At 49.2% G+C, this 27,188-nt stretch overlaps 2 protein-coding genes across 5 annotated transcripts in view; one reads left to right on the top strand and one right to left on the bottom strand.

The window, feature by feature from the left end:
* Positions 1-5,400, top strand: part of DTNBP1 (dystrobrevin binding protein 1) — a 94,456-nt gene extending 89,056 nt beyond the window's left edge. Inside the window, exons 5-6 of one of the 2 annotated variants that reach the window (XM_008584903.1) lie at positions 3,418-3,561; positions 4,995-5,400. In XM_008584903.1, coding sequence (XP_008583125.1) covers positions 3,418-3,561; positions 4,995-5,242 — 392 coding nt within the window. In that variant the 3' untranslated portion in view covers positions 5,243-5,400. The remainder of the gene's footprint in view (positions 1-3,417; positions 3,562-4,994) is intronic. The other variant, XM_008584902.1, reaches the window with a different exon arrangement.
* A 1,177-nt stretch (positions 5,401-6,577) lies between these two features.
* Positions 6,578-27,188, bottom strand: part of JARID2 (jumonji, AT rich interactive domain 2) — a 270,823-nt gene continuing 250,212 nt past the window's right edge. For 2 of the 3 annotated variants that reach the window (XM_008584905.1, XM_008584907.1), the window contains 10 exons: positions 25,799-25,891; positions 22,735-22,853; positions 22,575-22,645; positions 21,603-21,717; positions 18,758-18,863; positions 17,482-17,664; positions 16,777-16,907; positions 15,505-15,688; positions 13,321-13,428; positions 6,578-8,512 (listed from right to left, as the gene is read on the bottom strand). In XM_008584905.1, the coding sequence (XP_008583127.1) occupies positions 8,330-8,512; positions 13,321-13,428; positions 15,505-15,688; positions 16,777-16,907; positions 17,482-17,664; positions 18,758-18,863; positions 21,603-21,717; positions 22,575-22,645; positions 22,735-22,853; positions 25,799-25,891 (1,293 nt within the window). In that variant the 3' untranslated portion in view covers positions 6,578-8,329. The remainder of the gene's footprint in view (positions 8,513-13,320; positions 13,429-15,504; positions 15,689-16,776; positions 16,908-17,481; positions 17,665-18,757; positions 18,864-21,602; positions 21,718-22,574; positions 22,646-22,734; positions 22,854-25,798; positions 25,892-27,188) is intronic. The other variant, XM_008584906.1, reaches the window with a different exon arrangement.

Raw genomic sequence — 27,188 nt, forward strand, 5'->3', positions numbered from 1 at the left:
TGTAACATTTTAACTGAATTCTACAAGTTTTCATACAGTATGTAATAGATTGCGGGCATTTAAATTTTTTAATTAAAATTTCTTATTTGACTTGTGAGCTGTTTATACAAGTGTGTTTTAGAATAATTAAATGTGAAAGTTTTTCTAGTCACCTTTTATTGTGGATTTCTTATTAAATTCCATTATAATTAGAGAATGGGATTTGGATTCGCGTGGGCTGGCTGCTTAGCTCAGTTGGTTAGAGCATGGTGTTATCAAAGGGTTCAGATCCCTGTACCGACCAGTCCAAAAGAGAGAAAAAAAAAGAAAAAAGGTATATTAACATTCACCCCGCCCCCAGCCAAGATTTGGATGTCATTTCTCGTGGTTGTTCTGCCATTTTTTACTTTAAAAACTGCCAAAGTGTTTTTCCGACCGCAGAAGTTTTGAATTATGTTCCTGGTGAATTTGAACCTTTTAACAATCATTAAATACTATTCTTTATCCCAATATTGCTTTTATTTTCCCTTAAAATCCATTTTGTTTGATATTAATAAAGCTATGTCAGGTTTTTTTCTTAAATTACTTGTTTGCCCATTATATACTTCCCACTTTTTAAAAAAATTGTCTCTATATTTCAGGAGTGTTTCCTATAAACCGAATATAGCTGGATTTCATTGTTTTAATTTAGTCCTTTCATCTCTTTTAACTGGCAAGTGGGGTTCATTTACATTTACGGTGATTACTGGCATTCATTACCGTCTTCTTTGGTGCTGTTTTCCCAAAAACTTTTCTATGCTTTTTAGTCCAATTTTTTCTCTTTTAAAAGTTATACTCCTGCCCTTTTTAAGATGGCACAGACAGAAATGGGAGCCTCTACCCCTTTGAAAACTGAAGTCAAAGCAAAACCCAGAAAGGCCATGCTGAAACCCACCGAGCACCCTCAGGAAGGTGCCCCCAAGGGGAACAAGGGGAGCCATCATCAAGCTCCCCCTGACCAGCCAGCCTTGAAGATCAAGGACAGGGTGCTGGTGTCCCTTGTGAATATCAGGATGAGACAGGCTGTAAAACAGCTGTGACATCGATGTGTCCAAGGTCAACTCCCTGGTCAGTCTGAGACACAGCAGTCTGACTTCAGCTGGCTCCTGATTACATTGCTTTGGTTGTTGCCAGCAAGCATGGAATCGTCTAAACTATAAGGATCTTTCCCCTTATCTAACAGTAGAAATTATAAACTCTTTACCTCTTATTTTAGTGCTGAGTTTTAATGACTTTGTGTGCCTAGAGATAATCAGATTCTCACATTCCTCTCAAATGAAATAGGGATCTTACACTGCTTCACCCTTCTGCTCCTGCCTTCTGCATCATTACTGTTCAGTAGTTTAAGTGACTTTGTGTGCCTAGAGATAATCAGATTCTCACATTCCTCTCAAATGAAATAGAGATCTTACACTGCTTCACCCTTCTGCTCCTGCCTTCTGCATCATTACTGTTCAGTAGTTTAATTCTGCCCCAGTAACTCCCCTTATGATTACTTCATTCAAAGTTTTAGATTTACTCACACAAACTTACAAGTAAGTCTCACCATGTTTTCTTGAACTTAGACCTTCTTTCTGGGATTCATTTAACCATCTCCTTCTTTGTACATTTAGTAAGAGCAGGTTCATGATAAGGGTGCTTTTTCTTAGTCTGACTGCTCGTATCTTATACTTGATCTTAAGTGCTATCTAATTTTAGAGGTGGTGTTCCCTCACCTCTTTGAACTGTCTTCTGACTTTTATTCTAGTTCAGAAGTTTCCTGTCAGCCTAATTATTTCCTTCTCTTTCCTAATCTGTCCTTTCTCTCTGGCTGCCTTTTATAGAGCCTTGTCTTTGATGTTCTTCAATTTCAAAGCAATTGATGTAGGTGAGGATTGCTTTTATCTTGCTTGGAATATATTTTGCTTCCTAAACCTGGGTCCCCAGGTCTTTTACTGCTTCTGGAAAATAATCAGCTTCTTTGAACATAGTTGCTTTTCCATCTCTTAAGCTCTTTTGTACTTTCCATCTTTGTATTTCTGTGTTGAATTTTAGGGAATTTATTCATTTTGTCTTGTAGTTTATTTTCTATTTGGCTCTGACTAATCTTCAACTTAACTCACATCTCAAGTTATAAACTTCAGTGATTAGATTTTTCCTATTTAGAAGTTATTTGGCTTGTTGTTGTTGTTGTTTTGGGTGGCTGGCCAGAACATGGATCCAAACCCTTGACCTTGGTCTTAAAACACTGTGCTTTAACCAGCTAAGTAAGCTAAATGACCAGCCTATTTGGCTCTTTTTAAAATGTTTGGTCTGTCCTCATTTTTGACAACTTCCTCATATTTTGATTCAGTCTTTTATCTCTTACAATATGTAAACAGTCATCTAAAGTTCTTGAGAAAGGATACTAATATTGCTGACCCTCACTACAGCGACTTATTTCCATGTGCGCTATATATTTCTGATTGGATTGGAATTGATTTTGTATTTCAAGTTTACATTCCTATGGGGACCCAAGGTTAAGGTATGTCCTTCCAGAATCAATTTGCATTTGCTTCCTCCAGGCACCATTATGCATGGGATGACTTAACTGGCTTCTGGTTTTCTGCCAAATGGGTGGTTTATGAACTCCAGGCCTGTGAGGCACCCTTCACTCAGTGCCCCAGCAGAGGTAGACTAGTGGTATTCCTACATCTCCTTCTGCAGGTGGGCTGCTCGTTTTCTCCTCATCTGTGCTTCCACCACAGGGAGCTCTTGGTTCCAACTTCTCAGCTCATGGATGTACAAACCTTTTCATGCTGTTCATATTAAAAGACTAAAATTACTGGGATTGAGAAATATCCCAAGGCTGTGAAAAGTTTAACTGGAATGGTAGGACTGTACCTGCATATCACATCCCATCCCTGTCGGGCAGGGAAGGAGGTTGCTAGCTTTGTGCTGTGGTGGGAACTTTGGAGAAAGCTCCTGCTCCTGCCAGAGGGCCTGGCTCTAAACAGCTAAGAACTGCTTAATGTACAGATGGGTCTGTCTGCAGCACCTGCACACCAAGGCCTGGGGATGGACGGAATAATAGCTATGGAAGGTATAAGAGGTCAGAATAACTAAGGGTGGTTTCAGACAGGTTTAAAGTAGCAGCATAACAGCTAGCCCATTAGCTCAGACAGTTACAGTGCAGTGCTGATAGCAGCAAGGTCTGGGGTTCGATCCCTGTACTAGCCAGCCTGAAAAAACCAAACAGAACAGACTATAAAGTACCAGAGGGAGTGTGTCACACATTGCTTCAGGTTTGAAGTGAGTTTGGAGTAGCAGATATTATATAACCTAGAAAATTCAGTGCAGTTAGCCTAATGCCAAGTTCACCTTTTGTAGTAATATTGGAGACAGAAAGTATAACATCTTGTGTTGCGGATCTATTCCCAGAGCCCATTGGCAGCATGTCTTCCATGGAAGTGAATGTGGACATGTTGGAGCAGATGGATCTGATGGACATATCTGACCAGGAGGCCCTGGATGTCTTCTTGAACTCAGGTGGAGAAGATAACACTGTGCTGTCCCCTGTGTTAGGTAGGGGTTGACAAACTTGCATAAACTTAACCAAGGACATTAATATCATTTCCTTCCAAAGGGAAGACCTTAGAGTCATCTGACCACACAGTGTACAAATCCTTAAGACTCATAGTCAACTCCTTGTTCTGCTAGATCCATCTTTTAAAACCCTACTTTGCTGTACCTGTGTTTGGTTTAACAGTAGGGAGGCACACAAAATCTTGGTAGTTTAGTCATGAATTTTGCTCAAAGATTCTAAGTGTCCGATTCCAGTCTCTTCAGTGAATAGGGGGCTTTCTCTACCTCAGAAAGTACTTTGAGTTGGGTTTTTGTGGTAAAGGACTGGAATCTATGGAGCTGGGGGCCCTCCTGCGTGGCTCACACACCTAGTACCTGTGTGACCAGGTGTCTGTTTCCTCAACTCTGCTGAGGCAAAGGGCGTGGTGTGCGTTAAAAATCACTTGCAACCCCATGGGCGCTATGGCTCTTGTCTCAAGCCTTCCCAAGGGTCTGTTTCATGTTCATTCAGCAACTATTTACTGGGGCACCAAACCTATACCTGGGGGTTCAGCACACTATCTCAGACCAGTTCTTCTGGCTGGGTGTTTGGATATATATCTCACTACTAGCTCTGTCCTCCAGCAGTACCTCGCCAGCTCCAGAAAGCTCTACATTACTGCGGTTCCCACCTCCTCCGAACTTCTCTCCCAGTATGATCCCAGGGAAGAGGGGACTCAGGGGCATCTGTCCCTTTCCTGAGAAGGTGGAACATTGGAAGTGGGAACTAACATTTGTCCTCCCCCAGAGTCGAGAAGAGATTTAGAAATGTGACTCTATCATCTGCACTTAGTTTGGATTCCTATAAGAGCTTATTTAGTTCCCATGCAATTGGAGAACTGCTGATAGGTCAGTAATTCTGACTTTCTCTTAGCATCGGTGTCTCAGTTACTTAAAAGGATATAAAGGAGTAAATCTAGATTTTCAAGGTTATGCGAACTGCTCCCCAAAGACATGAAGCATTTGCCCTTGGGCCTTTAAGCACACTATCTTACTGGAGACTTTCTCTTAGCATCGGTGTCTCAGTTACTTAAAAGGATATAAAGGAGTAAATCTAGATTTTCAAGGTTATGCAAACTGCTCCCCAAAGACATGAAGCATTTGCCCTTGGGCCTTTAAGCACACTATCTTACTGGATATTATGTAGTTTTAAAGGGTTCTGGGCCTTTTTGTCACAGGGGGCTGGCAGCTCAGGGCTCCTGGCTGCCTCTGGCGTCACTTGGCACAGCTTCCTGCAGGGACAGGTCCTGCACCATGATGAGCAGCTGAGCTCTGCCGACCCCAGGTCACTGGAACAAAAACATGCACCCCCTCTTTTATTCTGGGCAGGTTCAAACAGCTGTCCTCAGTGGCAATTCTAAATTGTAATAGTTTTTTCCTACTTTATGTTGCAGGGCCTGAACCCAATACTTGTCAGGGTGAAATTGCTCTTCAGGTTCCACTTCCATCAGAACTACTCGCCAAGCCTTCCTCATGCTCATCCTCATCCTCCACCAACTCCGCGGCCCAGGACTGCAGTGAAGCGGGGGAGTCCCCCCTTGTTCAGTCTGACGAGGAGGAAGTTCAGGTGGACACTGCCCTAGCCACTTTACACCCTGACAGAAAGGCCACTCTGGATGTTAGTGATGACAGCGACTCTTAAATCAGGATGTTTGTGTCCTCTGACCACATTCAAGTGAGTGCACAGAATTCCACCTTTGAAATCAGGTTGTTTGATGGGGGGTTTTGATTTTTACATAATCACCAATAATGTGTGAGAAACTGAAAGGAACGCTAACAATAAAGTTTGAGGACTTTAAACAGAGAGAGTACATAGCTAGTTTGTACAGAAAGACTTCTAAATACACGCCCCCTTAATTAAGGCCGATGTAACTAATGGTTCCTTAGAGCACAGCTCAGGGATGCCCAGGTCACCGAGGGCCACCTGAGGTGGCTGTGGAGGGCAGGGCCTGGGCTGGGCGATGGTTCCACAACAGCTCAGTTCTGCACACAATGGTGAATGTCCTTTCACAGGCAGAAAAGTGTACTGCCTTTAAAGTAGAACTAACTGTAGTCAAACTCAGCTGACAAAGCTTGGGTTTTCATGTGATCATTACAAATTTTCGTTAGTCCAACCGCCTATACTAGAACACACATCTGGGCCCAGAGGAACAGAAATAAGCATAAGCCAAAAGCACTACTCCATTCTTTCTCCTGAAAAGAAACTGGTCACATGGAAATGTGTCCCCTCTCCCACTCCTCACAGCCCCACACCTAGTGAGAAATGACAGATTCCCGACTAAGAATGAGGGGGAGTGGAGGGACGGCCACAGGGCCACCAGCAGACGGAAACGTGAGCACGCAAGAACCAAAGGTGTTGTAAGTGCCACTCCCTGGCCGAGGGGAGCGGGTTGTAGCCTCTGCCCACTGATCAGAAAGAGCTCATTCCATGCACTCATCTTCCACAAGACAGACAAGCGTCCAAAAAACTTTGTATGGTTCCACAACAGCTCAGTTCTACACACAATGGTGAATGTCCTTTCACAGGCAGAAAAGTGTACTGCCTTTAAAGTAGAACTAACTGTAGTCAAACTCAGCTGACAAAGCTTGGGTTTTCATGTGATCATTACAAATTTTCGTTAGTCCAACCGCCTATACTAGAACACACATCTGGGCCCAGAGGAACAGAAATAAGCATAAGCCAAAAGCACTACTCCATTCTTTCTCCTGAAAAGAAACTGGTCACATGGAAATGTGTCCCCTCTCCCACTCCTCACAGCCCCACACCTAGTGAGAAATGACAGATTCCCGACTAAGAATGAGGGGGAGTGGAGGGACGGCCACAGGGCCACCAGCAGACGGAAACGTGAGCACGCAAGAACCAAAGGTGTTGTAAGTGCCACTCCCTGGCCGAGGGGAGTGGGTTGTAGCCTCTGCCCACTGATCAGAATAGAAAGAGCTCATTCCATGCACTCATCTTCCACAAGACAGACAAGCGTCCAAAAAACTTTGTTTTTATTATTAAACCTTGTAGTACAAACCTGAAAAGTAAACAAAAAACTGGCAATAAACCACATGAAGTCGTCCCTCCCCAGGGAGGGGTGCAGAGCAGCGCTAAATAAATTAAATGTCAAACTGTAAGCCATAGGCAGAAGTTTACTGTCAAAAAGAGGGAAAAGTACACAGCAAGGCCATAAAAACCAGACAACCACATTGGAAAAAACACTTGACTCTGTTTATGTAATTGTTAAATATTCCAAAACAGTTCAGTCTTCTGCAACAACAACCAACAAAGTGGATCATAGGACGTTCCTGGCAGTCACCACTGGCAAGCTCAGTGCAATATGGGTAGCTACGGGATTGGTGAGTCCAATTATGAAACAAAGAACAGCTTGTGAAAACAGTTTCCCTTTTTTATTCCACACATACTGTACACACAACCGGAGAAGGGCAACAGCTACTCCATTATTATTTTGTTGTTGTTGTTCAGTGATGTAAGCAGCACTTATAAATGTTACAAGAAAAACCCTGTAAGCATCCAATCCAACCGATGAAGAAACTGAAATGTAAGGCTTTTCTTCATCTTGTCTCCTCACCCCTCCCCACCCCCCACCGAGAAAAAGGCTCAAGTATTTAAAACAATTTACAGGCGTATGTACAAAAGGGATGGGATTCTTTTTTTTCTTTTTTTTCTTTTTGTTACAACATGAAGAGAAAAAATAGACAAGATGAGCGCAAATGCATCTTCACATTCAAAAAGAACTGCAGACCTCCTAGTGGCTCTGAATGTGATCGTAACGAAACAGACGCACAGAACGATTAATGCTGACGTGTGAAGGTGTGAGACAGAAGCAGTGAGATGAAGACGGAATGTAGAAAGATTGCACGTCGATGACCAAGAAGCCTTTGTGGCTTCAATCAATCACTTTTTTCCTTTTTTTTTTTTTTTTTTTTTAGGATGCTATTGAAGGGTTTTTTTGATAAAGTAGCCAACAGCACCAAAAAATAACAGAATGATTTCCTAATGAAATCAGGCACAGGTCTCCCCACGTGACCCCTCCAAGGCAGGCAGTCTTTCCTCCTTCCTCTCGCTCTTCCTTCCCCTTCGACAGGTGCATAGTGATGTGCTGGTAGAGAGAACCTAGTCACTCCAACCTCCGCATGTTGCCTGTGGTCAGGAAACACCGTCCACCTTCAGCTGCCATAACCGCCCAAAGAAACAAAACGGGGGCTCTCCGGTTTTAAAATTACAAACTCATCTTGCACATGACAGAAGAAAAGACAGCCAAAGTAAAGCCATTTCTTTTCAAGTTTTTTTCTGTGTCTCCTATCCCTTTTCCGATCTAGAAAAATCTGCTCACATGACTGATGGTTTTAAAATTTGTTCTCCAAACTTCACCCTCTTCAAAAATGGGTTAAAAAGCCTTTTTTCCCCAACAGTTACAAAAACAAAAAACAAAACAAAAAGGCTTTCGTCAGCCATGGGGGCAATACAAATTAATACGCCCCTCAAGGGTTTTTAAAACAGTGAATATACGGCAGTTTCAAAAATCTGACTGCAGTATCTAGGTATTCTAAGTACAAAAAAAAGTTCAACAGTTTAATGCTAAAACAAAATTAGTTCTCTAAAACCAGAAGAAAATCTTCTTTAGAGCTAGTGCAAAGACAGCTTGTATCCTACAGCATGTACTCCAAACTAGAATATAATTACAAAAAAATATATATAAATCGACCATGGGTGTTGGCATCTTCATGATGAGCTCGAAGCACTTTTGGATGAACTGGAGGATGATAGCCGGGAGGGCGGCACGTCCACCGTCGCTCTCTTGCGGGGGCCTCTTTTTGGTGTAGGTTTACTGAGACAGTTCTCAATGCTGCCGTTTTTACCAGCTACTTTGCCACAGATCTGATTGACCAGACTGATAATTTGTTCCTGTTTAGGGATGAAAGGAAGACAAAATTAATAGCACAAGAAAGAGGGGCATGTCCAGACAGCGCCCCACCCCCGCCACGGCTGAGAGCAGAGCTCAGCAGTGTGGCTGGGCAGCTACTCGCCTCCACCAAACCCCATCCAGATCAAAGTTTCCCCCGATGTGCTGCAGGACCGCTGTGACAGGCTTTTAAAACATCCTCAAGAGATTCTGAGCTGCAAAAGCCTTGAGAACAACAACACTTCATGAGAAGGAGGACCCCTAAATGGGCACCTAAAGTGCTGTCCTTATCAGGGAGGAACAGCTCTCTCACATGACAGCCAGCAAGGTGCCTGCTGGCAGCAACTTCCCAACCTCCACTTCCTCACCTAACAAATGGGGAGGGGTTCGGGCGCCTCCCTGGTGGCTGGGAGGGCTACACAAATTAATATGCTAAAATCAATTTGTTCTGCTAAGAACATGAACACTGAATCCCGTAATGCATGCAAGTAAGTGTGTAATGATTTCCTTCCTAAGAAGTGCATTCAGATCTCAGTTGTGCATTTATCTGAGGCATACACATCCCTTCACCAAGCAGCCAAAGCTGAGACAAATGCAGCTAACAGGGACAGCCTGTCACCTCCCTGGCCCCTTCCTAATGCCACACAGCATGCACGACCATTTTATCCTCCCAACCACCCAAGGACCACCATGAGTTGCATTACCCTCAACTTGGAGGTTAACCAGCTAGTAAGGGCAGGGTGAGCCCAGGCCACTGCCCCCATAGGAGGCCTGCAGGAAAAGACTTGTGGGCTCCGTGGCTCAAGTTCTCCAGCATCGCTCCCTGGATCGTGACAGAAATAAGTGCCCAAAACTGCTGGATGCACTTTGGCCACCCTGACATTGGGAGCCACTAACCTGGTCTTGTGCAAAGTGCCAACACCTGTCTATCCATAACTATTTCCACTACTCCCTCCTCCTCTCCAGTGAAGACCCAGCAGACACAGCAGCATACTTTTCATTGACCCAAGAGGGCCGTTATTTGTTGTACCAAAAATCTATTTGTAACTTTTAACACAATTCATCCCATAGCATCGCATCGTAAGAGAGCAGTGGACAGAGATGCCTCTCTGGGACAGCTGCCCGGGCGCCACACAGACCCGGACAGGAAGGAGGTAGCCGCCGAGGGTCAGCTCCTGAAGTGACAGCTACACCGAGAAGTTAGGGATACCCTCGGAAGGGCAGGGCCACGTGTCTGTAAATACACAGTTGCTGTGGCCGCATAAAGCACTTAAGATAAACATGCTAATAATAAAGGATTACTGGCTTTAAAACCCAGCCACACAGGGTTAAAGGCTCCTCCACAACACAAGGGTGGGCAGGGCAAGAAAGGGCAAGTGTTGTGTGGTCAGAGGAAGACACTTCTCACTTCTCTCACTTGTGTCCTGCTAGCTGGGGGGACAGCAGCCTGTCCTGGCCCAGCTCCCTCCCACCGAAACTGAATCTCCTCAGCCAGCCTGAAAGGGCCAGGCACCACCCATCCCTGGGGAATACCCCAAAGTTGCGAGAGCCAGGCCCCATGTGGGTGTTTAAAGCGCACTAGAGCTGAGACCACCAGTGGCATGACCAGCACACAATGTGGCAGATGATCCTGAGTTGGCAGGCCAGGACACAGGCGATTTGTCTGCTGGGCACACTGGGGTTTACAGCAAGAGCCTGTGGTGGTCTTATAAGCTAGAAATTTACCAATTAAAAAAAAAAAGGATTTTAATTTACTAAGTACGATAAATATCTTTTTCTCTTCCTTACACTTTAAAACCAATGGTTAAGCATCAGACTGACAGACCCTGCGTATGTTACTTGTTTTCTAGGATTTTTGGTCAAACCAAAACACCTAGCTACAAAATGCACTGGTGGTGAAAACTATAACCCGTATTTTGTGGAGAGCTTGAAATCATCTTGATGAAGCCGCCTAGTGCCACCGCACTCTGCAAGTTGCCAGAGAGAGGTTCTGACTCAAGTGCTAAGGGTTTATTTTTAATCGTGTCCTGATATTTGGAGACGGCAAAGTGGTTATTGCCTTCACTGAACACTCTCTTTAAAAACAAAAAAGATGCAAATAGATCTATTTCCAGCTTTCCAACTTTAGAATTTAGCCAAAGGCTTATCAGGCATGACCAACCACTTGGACTCACTACCTGAGCCCCCAGATACACCAGCCCCACCTGAGTCACGACCAGCCGTACGGAATTCATGAGAAGCACATCCAGGAGTGGGAGGAAAGAGAGGGGCTCCGCCGCCACTAGGTTTGGCCTTCAGGGCAGGGCCCTACAGCTGCACAGGTTGTAGACTGCACAACTTGAAGGGAAACAGTGACTGTGATCACTCTCCAGAAGATGGCAGTCCCTGGGGGAAGGTACTAGGCTGCCACACGTGAGAGGGCAGTGTGTCCCCTGAGAGGCAGGGCTGAGTATTGCAGGAAGTTGCCAATTTCTATCTAAAAGCACAACTATGTGGCAGCTTGGAAAAGCACTGATGTCAACATGCAGGTAGGAGCTGACCGGATGGGACACACGAAGCCTCGGTTCATGGCTGCAGAATGGGAGAGCCTCAGGTGCAGAGGCTCCTGCAGTCCTGCCAGGGAACGCAGCATTCTCAGCCCATGCGGGAATCGAACAGACTGCAGAGACCACCCAGCTGGCACAGACAGGGCTTCAGATAGAGTCTGCCTCTAAAGCCTACTCGGGGTTTTCAGTGAAGACTGACATGCTGTTGAAGGGAAAGGAATGGAAGTAAAGGCCACTTAGAACACTTAGTGGTGGGAGCAGTACAAGCGGGCAGAGCTGGATGGATCTGGGATTTGTCCGGAAGGTGGAACAAACACGACCTGCAGAACTGGATGCAGAATGTGGAAGAAAGAGAAAGTCTCCCTGTTTTAGCCAAGGTCCCCAGGACAAAGACAGAGCCCGGTCTCAGATGCATGCAAGGCCCTGCAGAAGGAGTGTGTTTGTGTCCACGTGTGCAACGTGCACGTGCTTGAGAACCTCGCACAGGACCTAAACTCTAAAGACCAAAGATGCTGAACTAGCATTGAGAAAGGGGGCGTTTCCATGACAGGAGAAAAAAGGTGCCCACTCCATGTGAGCACCAGGACAAGTCACCCACCCTGGCGCACAGTGTGACACTAATGTGGAAACAGGCCCATGGCCTCACAGCCAGGTGTACAGCAGGATTCTGAGGTACATGTAAAAGGCTCACTCCTCACTAGGGGCCAGGTCAGCCACACCACAGCCTCAGGGCAAGCACCCCCTTCCCAGCCCTGCACATGTGTCACAACACCAACATAGGTGGAACCTATAGTGCTGTGTTTCTGTATGTCTCAGGCACTGCACGGAACTGTAGCCAAGAAGGTCCCTGTGCCAGTGTCCCTGGGACCTAGAATCAGGCTTTGAGGCCCCAAGGCAGCTACAGCTACTCAGCATCAGCCCTGGCCAGACAGCGTGGGGGGTGTGGCCACCCGATATCCCCTGCCGACAGTGCCTGCACTGGGCACCTGCACCTCTTATGATGAATATGCACAGGTAGCCCCGGTCCTTCACAGGCTGGGCCCGGGCCTGCCATAAGAGACAGCACAGTCCCTCCCCCACAGTCCCTTGTAAACTGAGACCCTGGCGGCCAGAGATGCCAACAGATGCCATACAGACCATGAGGAACAGGCAGAGCCTTAGGTCCTGTGCAGAAGAAGGCTGATAACCTGGAGTAAGGCATAGACAGGGATTGCCACAAGCTGAAGCCCCTGGGGACAGCAGCAATGTCTGCAGGGATTCTGTGGGCATCTAGTGGGTAGAGGTTGGGGGTGCTCCAAACATCCTACTGTGCATGGAACAGCCCACTACAAAGGAGGGTCCGATTCCAAACGTCAGTAGCACAGCCAGGGCGATCACCAGAAGGGGTCTCAGCCTCTGCAAGAGCCTGTTTCTGAAATCCACATGCACGGTGGCTACAGACCATGAGCCCCATCCCCACACGGGGAGCCTGGTACAGGAGGAGGGCCCAAGACTCACTTCCCAGGACTGGGAGATGGGGCTGTTGGTGGTGACGACAATGGCACAGCCAGCCCTTGGAAGGCCTGGAACTTCAGCCAAGCCACAGCCAATGATTGTCCAACGTCAGAGGTTGGCTTCCCAAAGGCCAGCCATGATAGGGGTAGAGTCTCCCCACCTCTTTACTAGCTCCCACTCCACAGCTTCACTGTGGCTCTTCCTGGGGAACACGTCGTGCCCACGCCCCTATGTAAGACTGCGGCCACAGAGGGCCACCCCATGCTCAGGAAGCAATCCTGCTAATTGAGCAAAAGAAGGGCATCTAGTAGAAGGTTGTGTAAACATAAAGAAGAAAAATTGAATGAAACAAAGTTTCTAAAGGTAAAAAAATTTCTAGTTTCAGTTCCTGGGTATCTCAGGACAGATTGGGAAGCCACATTCCCATCAGGCAGGTCTGGGAAACCACACCTAGAACTATGTCAGCTGTGCTCAGCCTTAGGCTCTGCAAGGCGTGCTTGAATAGATATGACAGAGGTGTGATTGTCCCAACAGAACGCAAGGGCAAATGGCACTGCCCCTTGCACAGAACTGCCAGGCCTGGCCCTGCGCTCGCCCGTCCATGTGCCAGGCCCTCTAGTGGCACTGACCTCGTCATAGCGGTACATGAGCTTCAGCCCTCGGCCGTCCCAACAGAACGCAAGGGCAAATGGCACTGCCCCTTGCACAGAACTGCCAGGCCTGGCCCTGCGCTCGCCCGTCCGTGTGCCAGGCCCTCTAGTGGCACTGACCTCGTCATAGCGGTACATGAGCTTCAGCCCTCGGCAGGACTTCTGTTTCTCCACGTGGCGCAGGGCACACTCCAGGCAGAACACGACGTTTTCATTCTCCTGAACCACCTGCAAGAAAGAGCAGCACATCCGAGGTTCAGAGGAGACTCCAGCCTGCGAGTGTCGTGGAGGTGCCCAAGAGGGAGCAGGGGCTCCAGGACTCTCAAACACTAGGAATGGACTAAGATCCTGAAACAGATAGACAACCTGGAATAGTGTCTTCACCTAGGAAAGTGACTAACTGACCATCTCCAAGTTGGGAGATGAAGTCCTGGAGTCCCCTACAGATTTCTGCTGCCATTTCCCAGGAAAGATTCTAATTGCCACCGGGCCGGTGAAGAGGTGATACATCAGTGATACTCGCTCTCAAGTTCTGAGGGTTCCTGAGATTTTACCCCGGCACAAGAGAGGTGCCAGAGTGGATCTGGAACATGGAGAAGGACTACAAGTTGGAGCAGCCACACGGAGCACATGCCCCAGATATTCCAGCAGCAACACTAGTCTCACCATCACACAGAGCAACTCAGTCAGTCCCAGCTGGTGACATAAAAGCCATCCCCTACATGCCACAGGGATCCAACAGCCTCCATCCAACCATCACAGACTCCTGGTCCTCCACAACCCAGGCAGGCCCTCCCACCAGCCCCCACGTCCCTGTCCCTGGGCAGCTGCCACAAAGCCTCCAGCTGCTGGCTAAGCACACGTCCTGCCACCTAAGACCACACGGACAGGGACACTTAGTGTGAACGCGTCTGGGGCTGAAAGGGGCTGGGAGAAAGGAAAAGAGGTGCCTGGTTTGTGTGGAAGGATTCCCATCCCTTGCCCTGACTTCCAGCCCTGCTCTATTGTATGAAAAAGTTAAAAAGGAAGAATGCTGTCTGAACACACAAGATAAAAGAGGGAAGACCTGGGGCTTCTGTCTGCAGTGTTTCTACGCAAAGAAGAGAGAACAAGCTGTAAAATTAAGGAAATGACACATACTGGCAGAAACACACTGCCTTCTAAAGACCCTTGAGGCTGAGGACAGGAATAGACAGAACCATGAAATACAGTACACAGAAGTGCACAAACTTATTAGTAACCCAAGCAACGCAAACTGTAAATGTAAGTTAAGGAAATGACACATACTGGCAGAAACACACTGCTTCTAAAGACCCTTGAGGCTGAGGACAGGAATAGACAGAACCATGAAACACAGTACACAGAAGTGCACAAACTTATTAGTAACCCAAGCAACGCAAACTGTAAATGTAAGTAAAACCCCAATTTTCACCTATAAGTTTATAGTTTCTTCAGTATCTTCTTTCTTTACACAACATTCAGGCTAATAAGAAATGCCTGGTGACAACTTTCTGAAGGACAGCTTGAGCCCAGCTGGTGTTGTCCTAAGACCCCCACAGGAACGCACCAGTGCCCCACAAACATGTCATCACAGAATCATTCATTCCCATGGGAAACAAACAGAACATTCCAAAAGAGAGGAACGGGTACAGAACTATGCAGCTTTTATGAGTGATGTTTACAAAATATTTTAAGATTTGGGAAACACTTAAGACCGTTTTTCTCTCAAAGACAGTATGGATCTGGATTATATCTTTTGAGTAGTCCCTGAAAAAGGAAACCTGGATAGAAGTAACTATACAAAATGAGACACACAGTTGTTACAGACTGAATTTGTCCCCCAAAATTCACATGCTGAAGCCCTAGCCCCTAGAATCTCAGAGTGTGACTGTACTTAGAGGCAGGGTCTTTGAAGAGGGAACAGTTAAGGTGAGCCTCTAGGGTGGGCCCCAATCCTCTGACTGGTGTCTTTGTGAGCAGGGGCTATGGGGACACACACAGATGACAGCCATCCACAAGCCAAAGACACAGACCTCAGAAGATACCAACTCTCCAAACCCCTCGATATTGGAATGAAGGGGCACGTGCCAGTTGTGGGCAGAACAGGACAGGGACAGTCTGTGTGTGTGCGACCTGGGCGCCTGACTCTGCATCCAGAAGCTGTGCAGAGGTCCCGCAGCAGGTTCTGAACAGGGTCTGAAAGGCTTCCCAGGCGGACAGCCCACCCCCTTCCAGGCACGCTATGGGCTCCTGGGCCCGGCGCCTGACTTTAGAGTGGTGGCAGGACCCCAGGGCAGGGCTCACCATGGACAGGTAGCACAGGTGCTGGCAGATCTGACACCTCCTCTCTGAGGTCTCCAGCTGCAGCCACTTTCGAGGCTTTTTCTTCGCATCCGGCATGGCGCTGCTGCTGTCGTGGCTGCCATAGCGTGCCGAGGAGTGGAGGCCAGCCTCGAACAGCTGCCTGCGCTGCCGCAGCTCCGTGTCCCTGCCCAAACACAACGGGGATGCGGCCATCAGGGGCTATGCCTGCCAGCACCACAGCAAACAGGGCAGGCCCTCCTCACCATCAGACAGGACATGATGTGACCCACAAATGCCTCCCACTGGGCACCTCGGGGGCCCAGCTCACCTTCTCAAGCCCCCAGCTAGGACCCGGGTTCCTTAGTTAAAGGGGCAGATAACCTGCCTGGTTCCCAGGCTCCTAAGATGACGAGACCTCACTTCCTTATTAACAAAGGGCGCACACACATCGTGCCACATGCCAGCAGCACGGTATAGCTAGGAAGGGGTGCCTCCCTGTTCCAAGCCATGGACAGCTTTAAACAAACTTATTTGTCGGTATCATCAGCAAAGGTTCGACCACCACGAGTTGAAAACCATGTGCTGTCCATCAGCACTACTCAGAGCCTCTCCCCGGGCAGGGGAGACATCAGGAAACTACACAGGAAGCCAGGCAGGACAGTCGCACTCGCTTCAGCTTCTGCCCTGATCCACTTCAAATATAAGGACAGCTCCTTCAGTCACTGCAGATGAAAATGGGGTGAGGACTAGGGAGGTGAGACAACCGGCTGGCCACACTGTGGTGTCAGGTGCTGTTGCTGACAAGCTGCCAGCAGCATCGCGTACACACCCCATGAGCGGTTGACAAGAAAACCTGAAAACTGAGGGTCACTCTCCACACCCTGTCAACCTGCAGGGTGCAGGGCCTGGTCCTGATGCTGCAGGTCACGACTTCCTGCCACAAGGCAGCCTCACTGATAAAGGACTACCAGGACAGTGGTGCCAGGGGGTTGAGAGCCGCCTTCTGCTCATTCCCACAAGGAGAGTTAACCTCTTGACATCACACATCTTGCATCTGCATATCAGGAAACTCTGACTCCAAACATCAAGCATAGAGAGAAAGTGGAAATAGAAACAACAACAGAACAAACCACACCCAACTGGAAAAGCACCCAGTGGCCCTGCCGTTCTGAGCAGGCTCAGCTGCTGCAGGAAGGGAGCTCTGTGTGCTCACTCGAGCTGTGCTCTCTGGGCCTGGGCCCTGGGGTCTCCGGGACCCGGAGTCTGTGTTACCTGAGCTCATCCAGAAGGGCTGAGATGGTACTGAGAGTGGGCCCATTTTCCTTTTTTGCTTCTGCTTGTGCAATCTGGTAGAGTAACTTCTCCATGGAGAATGGCTTAGCTATATGGCGACGCTTCATCTCCTGCAAGAGGAGGCACATCCCTTTAGGGTCAATTTTCATTAGTAAGTTGTACAAGGATTTGCTTTCCTGTGACAAAAGCACCAGATACTAGGAAAACCATAGCAGCTCATGCTAGCTAGCCACAAGGCAGGTGACACACTTCAGAATGAGTGGAGGTACCCTATCTATGTATTTTAAGCATTTATCTTAAGCACCTTGGTGCAGGGAGTCAGTCAGTAACAGACCTCAAACTCTTTCATGATACAAACAAATTCATAAATTTTCTTTCCTAGAAAAACCTTTCAGCCAACCTCTTAAAGGTTACAAAGACATATTCCAAAATGAAATCTATCTACCATTAGTCCGGCACATGCAGAGATGTGCCTGCGTGCGCTCACGTGCAACAGGCACACATAGCCATCTTTTCTTTCCTAGAAAAACCTTTCAGCCAACCTCTTAAAGGTTACAAAGACATATTCCAAAATGAAATCTATCTACCAATAGTCCGGCACATGCAGAGATGTGCCTGCGTGCGCTCACGTGCAACAGGCACACATAGCCATGGGGGCAGTGGGAGCAGGCTGGCCCCGCTTACCTTGGCAGTCTCAAAGCCCATACTTGTCCACTGGGTGGTAGCAAAGTGCACAGTTTCAGAGACGCTGTAGCCACAACACACTTTGGACACAAAGGATCCCGGGAAGCAGACGACGAACTGGCCGCTCTGCTGCACGGTCCTGTGCACCTTGATCCCCTCTCTGCACAGCACCTCCGGGGAGATCTGGGGAGAGACAGGTCCGAGCTAAGGCGCAGGCCCCTCCCCAGCAACCTCCCGCTGCCCAACCTCCTAACAGCCGGCCTGAGACGTGATCTCTCTCCCAGCAGGCCTGTTTGCAGGAATGCCTTTCGTGCACATGGGGCACTAGGACCTTAATGTTTTGTTTCTCCTTTAGAAAATAAAGAGAAGCAATTCCTAACACAACAAGAAAAAAGTTCTATATTGAAAATGGCCCAAGAGTGACAACCGATTCGTGCAGAGCCAAAGCCACAGTGAGCCCACAGCCCCACGAGCCCTCATGGAATTCCTCCTGTCCCCTCCCTGGCACTGCCAGGAGCTGGGAATAGGGCAAGTCTACACGGCAGGAGGCTGCTGGGCTTGGCTGCAGAGCCAGGTGGAGCCGTGGAGTACAGGTTGAGACCCCCAGAAGTGCTGTTCCTCTCTCCTCGGAGTTGGATGGGTAGGTCCAGCAGAGACACAAGACTGAAGCAGGGTCAGCAGAGGCGAGAGGAGTCCCAGGTTCAGCTGGGCAGACCATCAGGGCAACAAAAACCCCAGGAGCTCACCAGCCCTAGGCCTTCCTGAAACTGGGTGAAGAAGCCTCTGTGCACAAGCCTGACCATGACCCAGCAGGCAGGAGGGGTGGGCACGAGAGCCACAGTGCAGCCTCAAACCCCAGGACCCCCCTCGGGCACACACCAGGGTCTGCAAGAAAAAATGACAAACCCCAAGCACTCCCCAAAATGATGCCAGCACAGGCCCTGCTGTGGTGTCTTGCACAAGATGACGGAAACTCTTCTTCAGCTTGGTTTTTGCGCCAGAGCACCTTTCAGTATGGACCCTGTGAGGATTTTAAGCACTCCCCAAAATGATGCCAGCACAGGCCCTGCTGTGGTGTCTTGCACAAGATAACTCTTCTTCAGCTTGGTTTTTGCGCCAGAGCACCTTTCAGTATGGACCCTGTGAGGATTTATTTCACTTTGTCCTCTTGGCCTTTGAAAGGCAGGTCAGTAAAGGGGATAATTTTATGAAATGACGGCCAGTGGCAGGCCCCAGGAGAATGTGCGGCTCTGCAGGGAGGTGGTGGCAGACCTACCATGACATTGCTCTCCAGCATCTGCAGCCCTGGGGTGCCGTTGGCTTGCAGCAGGGTGTGCACCACGTCCTCCAGCTTGTTCTCCTCCTCAGCAGGAATGCAATACCTGGGACATTGGGAATATGGGGCACAAGCAGAGACTCGACGAGACCCCTCTGCACACGCCAGGCCCAACTCCATCTTCCTCAGGCACAGGCGCACAAAGTGGCCTCACGGCCCGGCAGCACAGTGACCCAGACAGTCACCTAGAACTGTCGCCAGCCATTCCTGCCACTTCCAAGGCAGCAGTGCCACTCCCACCATGAGGTGCTCATCCTCTGTGTAGATCTGCTCTGCGCAGGGAGCCAGAAAAAGCCTTCAAACCAAAACCAGATGTTCAAAAACCCAACACATCAGAACCAGACACCAACGCAGGTTGCATGAGACTCTCACGAGCACTCCGAGCAGAATCTCATCTGGCCTGCATTTCATGCCTGCTGCAAGATCCCATGCTGTTCTCGCAAGGCTGGCGCAACTCCCTCAGCCCTGCAGCCGGGGGAAGCACGGGAGGGCCTGGGCAGGAAAGGGTCTTGCAAGTGACAAATGCTGGGCGAGGAGCCCAGCCCTGCACACATGCCACTCTCTGGATGACACCGCCCAGCTGGGAAATTGGAAAACTGAGGAGACACACTTAGGGGACTGCAGCTCTCTCTACCCAGGCAGCTCTGTGAATTAGAACTGAGCTCGCCCAGCACGACACAAACAAGTAGTAAAACCGCAGGGGCTGCCTCAGGCACACTGGGAAGGCGGGGCTCACGGACCCTTCTGGAAAGAGCTACAGAGCCAGCAGGGGCAGTGAGTGGGAGGAGAGAAAAGGCTGAAGATGCAGGTGGAACTCAAATAATAGAAGAATCTGGAATAACCTCACAGCAACCACAGGGGTTGGAGGAGTTTTCACTGGGGTCCTCTATGTCCCAAGCAGTCTGCCAGGGCCACATTGCCACCCACACATGTGAAATCCCTGGTACCACACAGTGGGCGTCAACAAGGGGAGACATGAGGTACCTCTTCCAGGTACCTCTTCTCTCCAGGTCTGGGCTGGGTACAGAGAGTGACACCCCCTGCCGTCCCTGGGGCAGGCAGGTGGTAGTAAGACACCTGTGGTCTGAGTGGACTCCCGCCTGGGAAAGTGGACATCAGAGAAGAGAGTGGACTGACAGGACCGCAGGCTGCCAAGGCCAACGAAGCCATTGACCGCCAGTACAAACAGAAGCACAACGGCAGCAGCTCTGGTGAATGTCACGGGCCACCTCCAATGGCTCCCCTCTGGCCTGGCCTACCCGGGTAGCCTCCCCCCAGCAATGCTGGGGTGTCTATCGTGAAATCATTTTGCCTTGAGGTCAAATCCTGGTTTCAGCTGCTGAGTGAAGGCAATGACCACATTTAAGTTTTTTTTTTAATCTTATGTTATTTCAATGCCAACATATTTTGTTACTGATTTGTAATTTAAATGCAGGATTTCTAAGCTAAATCACATGTTTGAAGAAAAGCCACACCATAAAGTTCTCTGATCATATCCCTGCCTCTTCATTCCCCATCAATGAGGTTAGAGGGGCCAGTCCTCAAAGAGCCCACAGAATCTCACGTTTCACTGCCCCCAACTCAATGTTCCAGCAATGAAAACAACCCACGCGGGCCACTTCACACACGCCTGTCTTTCAGATGAAGAAACAGAGGCGCTGAGGGGTCCTGCCTCAGGGCACAGGCATGCCAGGCCATGCCACGGACGCCCGGAGCAGGCCCCAGTGACTCCTGCGGTCTCACCACGCACTGCCCACGCTTTGACACCACAATATTGAAACGGGGGGAGACACCGGCTCCCGGGAGGAACAGCGTTAGTGCCGAGAAGCCATTCACTTTAGTACAGGATGCTTAATCACCCCACTGGGACAATAAACAGAGTTAGTGTGGGATGAAGGTGATGCTGGTAGACTATCAGACGACAAGACATCTGATTATCTGTCATCATTTCCCATCTGCCACTGTAAACCAAGAAACCACAGAGCCCAGCCATGGATCAGGGCTGGTCAGAGCTGACAGGATCACAGGCGGGGCCTGGGCAGAATGCCACACCACGCGGCAAACTCATGCAGGACAGGCCACACGTGTGTCTCCACACAGCTGGCACTAGCCTGCCCAAGTACGTTCCGCTCTCTATGTAGATAGGGAGACACTGGCTCTAAAAGACATGGAAAATAACTAGATGGCACAGAGAGAACGGTCTATATTTGGGTAGTAAAAGGCTGATATGGGTCACTACCACTGGTCAACTTTGTGGCACTTTTACTACTGTGTCTTATCCCTAATATCTCTAGGAAATCAACAATAACAAAAACTAAGTATCACAGAAAAAAAATATATAAGCAGGTAATTCACAAAAGGAATATAAATTGGCCAATAAGGTACTGTGTCTTATCCCTAATATCTCTAGGAAATCAACAATAACAAAAACTAAATATCACAGAAAAAAAATATATAAGCAGGTAATTCACAAAAGGAATATAAATTGGCCAATAAGAATATGAAAAGACTTCCCTCACCAGAGAAAATTAAAATACTCTCCACCTCCTCAAACAATCCCAGTAGAGGTAGGAAATCCCAGGCCTAGAGGCTGTGACTGGGAGCATGGGACAAACTTCCATACACGAGACAAGCTCCCAACATTCCAGACTCTATCTAGGGCAGCCTGGAGGCGCACTCACTGTCCTGATGACGCCCACGGCGCCTCCCCAGCCACACGAAGGGAGCCCCAGCACGTGACCGGGTGTTCCCGACCCGGAGTGAGGCCAGGGGCAGGTGTACTCACCAAATGCAGTCAGCACCAGTGTGTAAGTAGTCAATGTATGGAAGGTGGTTCTGGTCTCGAGACCAGCATGAGGTAGAAAAGACCATGCCAATATTTAGCCAGGGAATAGTCACTCCTGAAACACAAAGGGTGAAAGTGCCATGTAAAAGCATGCCGACCCTGTCCCAGAGTAGCAGCAGTTACAATCACCTTCTTCTCCCACAACAAGAGAAAAAGAAATGGGATTCAAAACCAGACAAAACTGAGTGAGAAAAAGAAGGCATCTGCTCTTTCCTGCTTGCTATGCAAAAATAAAACCAAGATTGCAAACCGTTTCCAACGGCAGTGGCAGAGCATGTTACTTCCTAACAAGGTGGGCAGCAGGAATCTGACTCAGAGGACTGCTGTGATCCTCGAGCTGAGAACACAAGTGCTGCCCCCAACTCCTCACAGTGCTGGAGGCAGGAAGCAGCAACGCCCTCTGTTGGAAGAGGCCTGACCACGGTGAGGTGGGACACAGGGCCCTGGGCAGAGGTCAGACCCGGGTTTCTAGTGACAGGTTCCATGCTGCCCAGCTTTCCAGTGACCACACAGAGCTCCCACCACCCTCAGGTTCCCCTAAAGCCTGTGAAGCACCATCACTTACGGGCCAGTGACCATCTTGAGAATTTATGATTTCAGCCTGAAGTAGCCTAAAAGAGTTAGGACTTCAGGTTTGAAAGCACCCATTTCAAGGTTCAACGCTGGCCACTAAGCTTCTGCCCAGATCCTAGACTCTGTAATGTGGTTCAGCCTTCAACATTTTTACTGGCTTCACCATTATAATCATATTCCTCTCTCTGCTCTCAAAATCAAAGTGTTCAATGTATACACTGTACACCTTAGCACCCATGTGCCTCTCAGGGGGTGCTTAAGAGGAATTTCCCAGCTCTGGTTCTTAGCAGGTAGAACTTGTAAAAGCTGTCCTAGGTGGGTGGCCGCGGGCAGGCTTACCAGGCACAGCACCGAGGTGACGCAGGATGGAGCCTGTGTTATTGGGAAGGACGGTGAGGTTCCATCCATGCCTGCAGAGGGAAAGATGAGGGACGTCACAGACTGGCGGGGAAGGATGCCGTCTAGTCCCAGGAGCAGGGACAGGAGAGGCCCATATTACCTTGAAAAGGGTTCTGATTTCCCCACGGGGAATCCACTGCCATGAGTGTTGGTGTCCACCTTGCCGCAGTGCACAGCCACGTGGCAGTCCTTCTCTTCCACTAACCTCCAGTACTCTTGCTGTAGGGAGAGGAAAGGGCTGTCAGTGCCTCCGCGGGGCCCGAGGCCAGAGCACAGGTCACCTCTCAACACCGGAACACTGAGGTCCAATGTAGTTTCCGAGGGTTCGCAGTGCCTCCCAAAAGATGCTGATTAAGAAACCAGTGACAGGATCACGCAAAACGACTGAAGCAGGGTCTCAAAGAGACACCTGCACACCCGCGTTCCCAGCAGCGTTCTGCACGACAGCCAAGAGGCGCCCCATTCACAGAGGAACGGGCAAACTAAATGTGACACGTCCACACCATGGAATGGTATTCAGCCTTTAAAAGGAAGGACATGTGACACATGGTACAGCACAGATGAACCTTGAGGACAATATGCTCAGTGAAATAAGCCAGTCACAAAAAGACAAATACGGGATGATTCCACTTACACAGAGAACAGAACAGGCCAATTCACAGACACAGCAGGTAGACGGGGGCTGGCGGGGCTGGGGGAGGGGCGTGGGGCGGAGCTGTCACTGGGTGCTGAGTTCCCGTTTGGGAGGATAACCAAAGTTCTGCAGTGGACGGTGGTGACCGCTGCACAGCAATGTGAATGGACTTAATGCCAGAAACTGTACACAAGTGGTTAAAACAGTAAACTTACGTACGTTTTACCACCACAGCACAAAAAAACGATTATATGAAGCGGGGGCAAGACATAGACGCAATAGTAGGAAGGAGACTAGTTCCCGCAGTCCTGCTTAGACTGTCATGAAGGCGCAACACTGGGCGGGCCACACACGCCGCCCTCCACTCTGCAAGTGCGGGTCAGCAGGGAGTGGCCAACACGGCACATCTGGGCTCCAGCCCAAGCCAGTCTCATCAGAACTGGGGGCTGCCCTGGGTGGGCGGGACCCGTACAGCAGCAGTTTTGAAACGCTTCCCAGGTGATTAGTGAGAGCCATCTAAACAAACACGGGGTCACAGTGCGGTCAGGGATGTGTTCTGATCACACGTAAGCAGCTGCACTCAGCTTCCCTCTAAGGAAACTTGCCCAATCAGAGGCACTTTTCACCTTGTTTCCAATCATTCCAGAAGCATGCCGTCATCTTCCCTGATCTCAGCAAACAAGCTGGAACCGCATTTAAGGAAGAAGTGCGACAGTGAGCATTCGACATCACGTGGCACAATTCGGCACAAAGCACTGCTACTAGCAGTGCCAGTCCAGGTGTCCGTGACACCACGTGACTTCCACACAGAGGGGCCCAGGCTGGAGGTGGCATGTGTCCACAAACCAAGGAACTGTTCAACGTTGGAAAGAGACCGGATTCCGGACACTGGCTTCTTTGAACGGAAGGAATGAAGCTCAAGTCTGGGGCCCGACCCTGCCACCACCCGCTGAGACTGAGAACCAGCCCCTGGTGGGCTGATAAAGACAGAGGAAGGGACTCACTCTAAGTGGTGACCCACTCCGGTCACCAACCACCAGCCTCTTTCTAAGACACAGAGCACAAGAGGCTAGGCAGACCAGGACTGGAATTTGAATTTTAGCAAATCTTCCCTTTGTTGTTTAAATATTTACACAACTGCTAGAGCAAAACCCAGACTTCCAGAGGGGATTAATTCCCGACTAGAGCACTGTAAAATGAGCTACCCTTCATTATACACTACACAGAGCAACAACCCCTGCACTGTCGAGAGACTCCCTGAAGGACAGACGTTGCAAAACAAATGCCTCTTTGTCCCTGTCAAATGCTCAGCCCCCAAAAGTTTCTTTCATCTGACATCTCTGCCACCAACATCATGAGTGCTCTGGGAGCAGTGGTGACAGCGACACATAACACAGCATCAGGACTCCATTGATGCTGTGGTTGAAGGAATGTGGGGCGGTGGTAGCTCCATGTGGCCTGGGCAGGGCCAAAACTGGGCATGGGGGGCGGGGAGTGTAGGCCACAGCATGGGGACTGGTGGCAGCACCCGGGGATAGAGCTAAGGTAGCCCATGCACATCGGTCGAGACCTACATCCTAAATGTGAGCATCGGGTTTCCCACACTAGGGAACAGGGCTTCAGCTCTAGGGCTGCACTTCCTGGGCTTCCGACAGTATGGACCACATTTCAGGAGGTATGAACCACATGGTAGCAGTGTGGGGTGACGAGCCAACTTGGTTTGAGCAAGAAAGTCCCAGGAAACCTGGGCAAAACAGCATGGCTGGATCCCCCTAGTCAGCATGTACACATGGGACAAACCCACCCCAGATTTTATTTTAAAGAGGTGGCACATATTACAGAGAACGAGGTGAGGCTGCAGGCCACATGTCCTCCTGCTGAGAGCCCACCGACGTCAGCAGCTGAGGTTCAAACAACTGGACTGGGCGCCGGCACCCAGATCTGCTCTCTGTCCTGCAGCGTCTTGCACAAAACCTCCCCCTAATTGATCTGGGCACAGAAATGCTCACTGTCTCTCCAACCTCATAGGAACTCAAAGAAGAGAGTTGGCAGGAGCACAAAAATGGCAATCTGCCAATCCCATTAAATAAAAAAATAGAAGAGAAGAAAAAAAGCACAACTGTGGTTTCAAGGGATTTCAAAAATACTCTTGCATAAGAGGCACACAGAGGACGAGGTGAGAAGCAGCCTGGTGAGGAGCGGGGAGCAGGGACGTGCCCAGAATCACCCCTTGGACTCAGCAGCTACTGCCTCTAGACTGGGGGAAGTCAAGGAGAAGAAAGGGATCTCACTGTCTTCATTATATCATTTTCTGGCTTTGGAACAAGTTTAGGTTAGCCGAAGTTAAAACTTCTGGCTGCCCCCAGTGCACACTCAACATAGAGAGTGAGCTTGGTCCCCTGGGTCCCTTTAGTTCCTGAGGCTCCAGGAGATGGGGCACAGCCAGCAGGGAGCTTCCCTCCACCTCGCTGAGTGGCTCCAGCTTCACGGGAGACAGCACAAGGTTCAGGTTCAGGTCAGGTTCACTCACCTCGATTTCAGCTGGCGCAGGCTCCTTGCTGAAACACATGTTCATGATATTTCTTGCTGTTCGATAAAAAGTTGTTAGAGAAACAGACCTTCCCTGAAAAACAAAAACACAGGAGGAAAGCTTAAGAAACCAAGCTGAGCACTAGCCTCAGTAGGCCACACACACCTGTCCCAGGCCTCTGCTGTGTGGCTTCCCTACAGCTGTGGGACACTTGGCATCCTGAGTTAATGACAAGCAGAGAAGGCAAAATACTGTCTAAGGATCATCAATTCACAGTGGCTGGCAACAGGAAAAGGATGACTCCACCAACCATAACCACCACGAGGCGCAAACTGACCTGTTATCTGTCGGGAACAGGTAGGCCGCCAACCCAGAGGCTGCAGCAGACACACTTGCAGCATGAAAACCCCCTCCAAGGGACTCCACTCCCTCGCACTGTAGGTCCCACTCCTCAGCTGACCCCACGTAAGGGGTAGGATAAAGGTTACAGGACAGTGAAGAAACTGTCACAGGGTGAGTACCTCTTATCTGAAATGCTGGGGTTTGAATTTTGGAGTATTTGTACTATCCTGCAGTGAGCATTTCCTTGGAGTGTCATGTCGGTGCTCAGAAAGTTTAGGATTTTAGATCATTTTGGATTTTGGTTTTCAAATTAGGAATGTCCAACCTGTAGCGACTATGACTGACTGGAACTCAGGACCAGGGATCCTGGAGGACCCTGGAAGACTTGGGTGACTTGTACACCCTTAGTGTCCTCACCACATGACAGGAAGATGGATGAGCAACCTCACTCTGAAGTTGCAACCTGGTGAGTCTCTTGCCATAGAAGCCACACACCTTCCACCCTGCTTGTCCACGGGGAGCACCCTTCGAGCCTTCAGAGGTCTGACATCACGCCCCTCTGCCGCCCCATTCCCAGTAATGTTCAAAATGATTTGCTCGCGTGGATAAAACAGCTGACTGTGTCAGTGTGGGAACTGGGAGTTAGCTCCTGCTTTTACCCGTCCCACCAGGGGGACAGCCACCAGGACACCTGCCTTCCCCCCTCTTTCTTAACCAGGCAAGTTTACTCCTTGACTACAAAAATGTGTGTTGAGCACCGTGAGGGATCAGGAAAGGTTTCCCTAATGAGGTGACCCTGGAGCCTTCCTGTAGAAAGAAACAGGCTGGAATGGCCTGCAGAGTCTCCTTATCATTGGGTCAACAGTCACAGCAGCCAGCACAGCACTGTCACATTTGGCCTTGCATGCCTGCACTACTAGAGGAGTTCTAGTTAAAAAAAAAAAAATACCCGTACTTCCACACAATTCCAAACCTCTTCCAACTCTGTGTTCATTAAAAATGCAACTACAAGAAGGGCTCTAATTTTGCACTTACACATGCAGAGCAG

The sequence above is a fragment of the Galeopterus variegatus genome, unplaced genomic scaffold, assembly GCF_000696425.1.
Source record: "Galeopterus variegatus unplaced genomic scaffold, G_variegatus-3.0.2 Scaffold3402, whole genome shotgun sequence".
Taxonomy (NCBI): domain Eukaryota; kingdom Metazoa; phylum Chordata; class Mammalia; order Dermoptera; family Cynocephalidae; genus Galeopterus; species Galeopterus variegatus.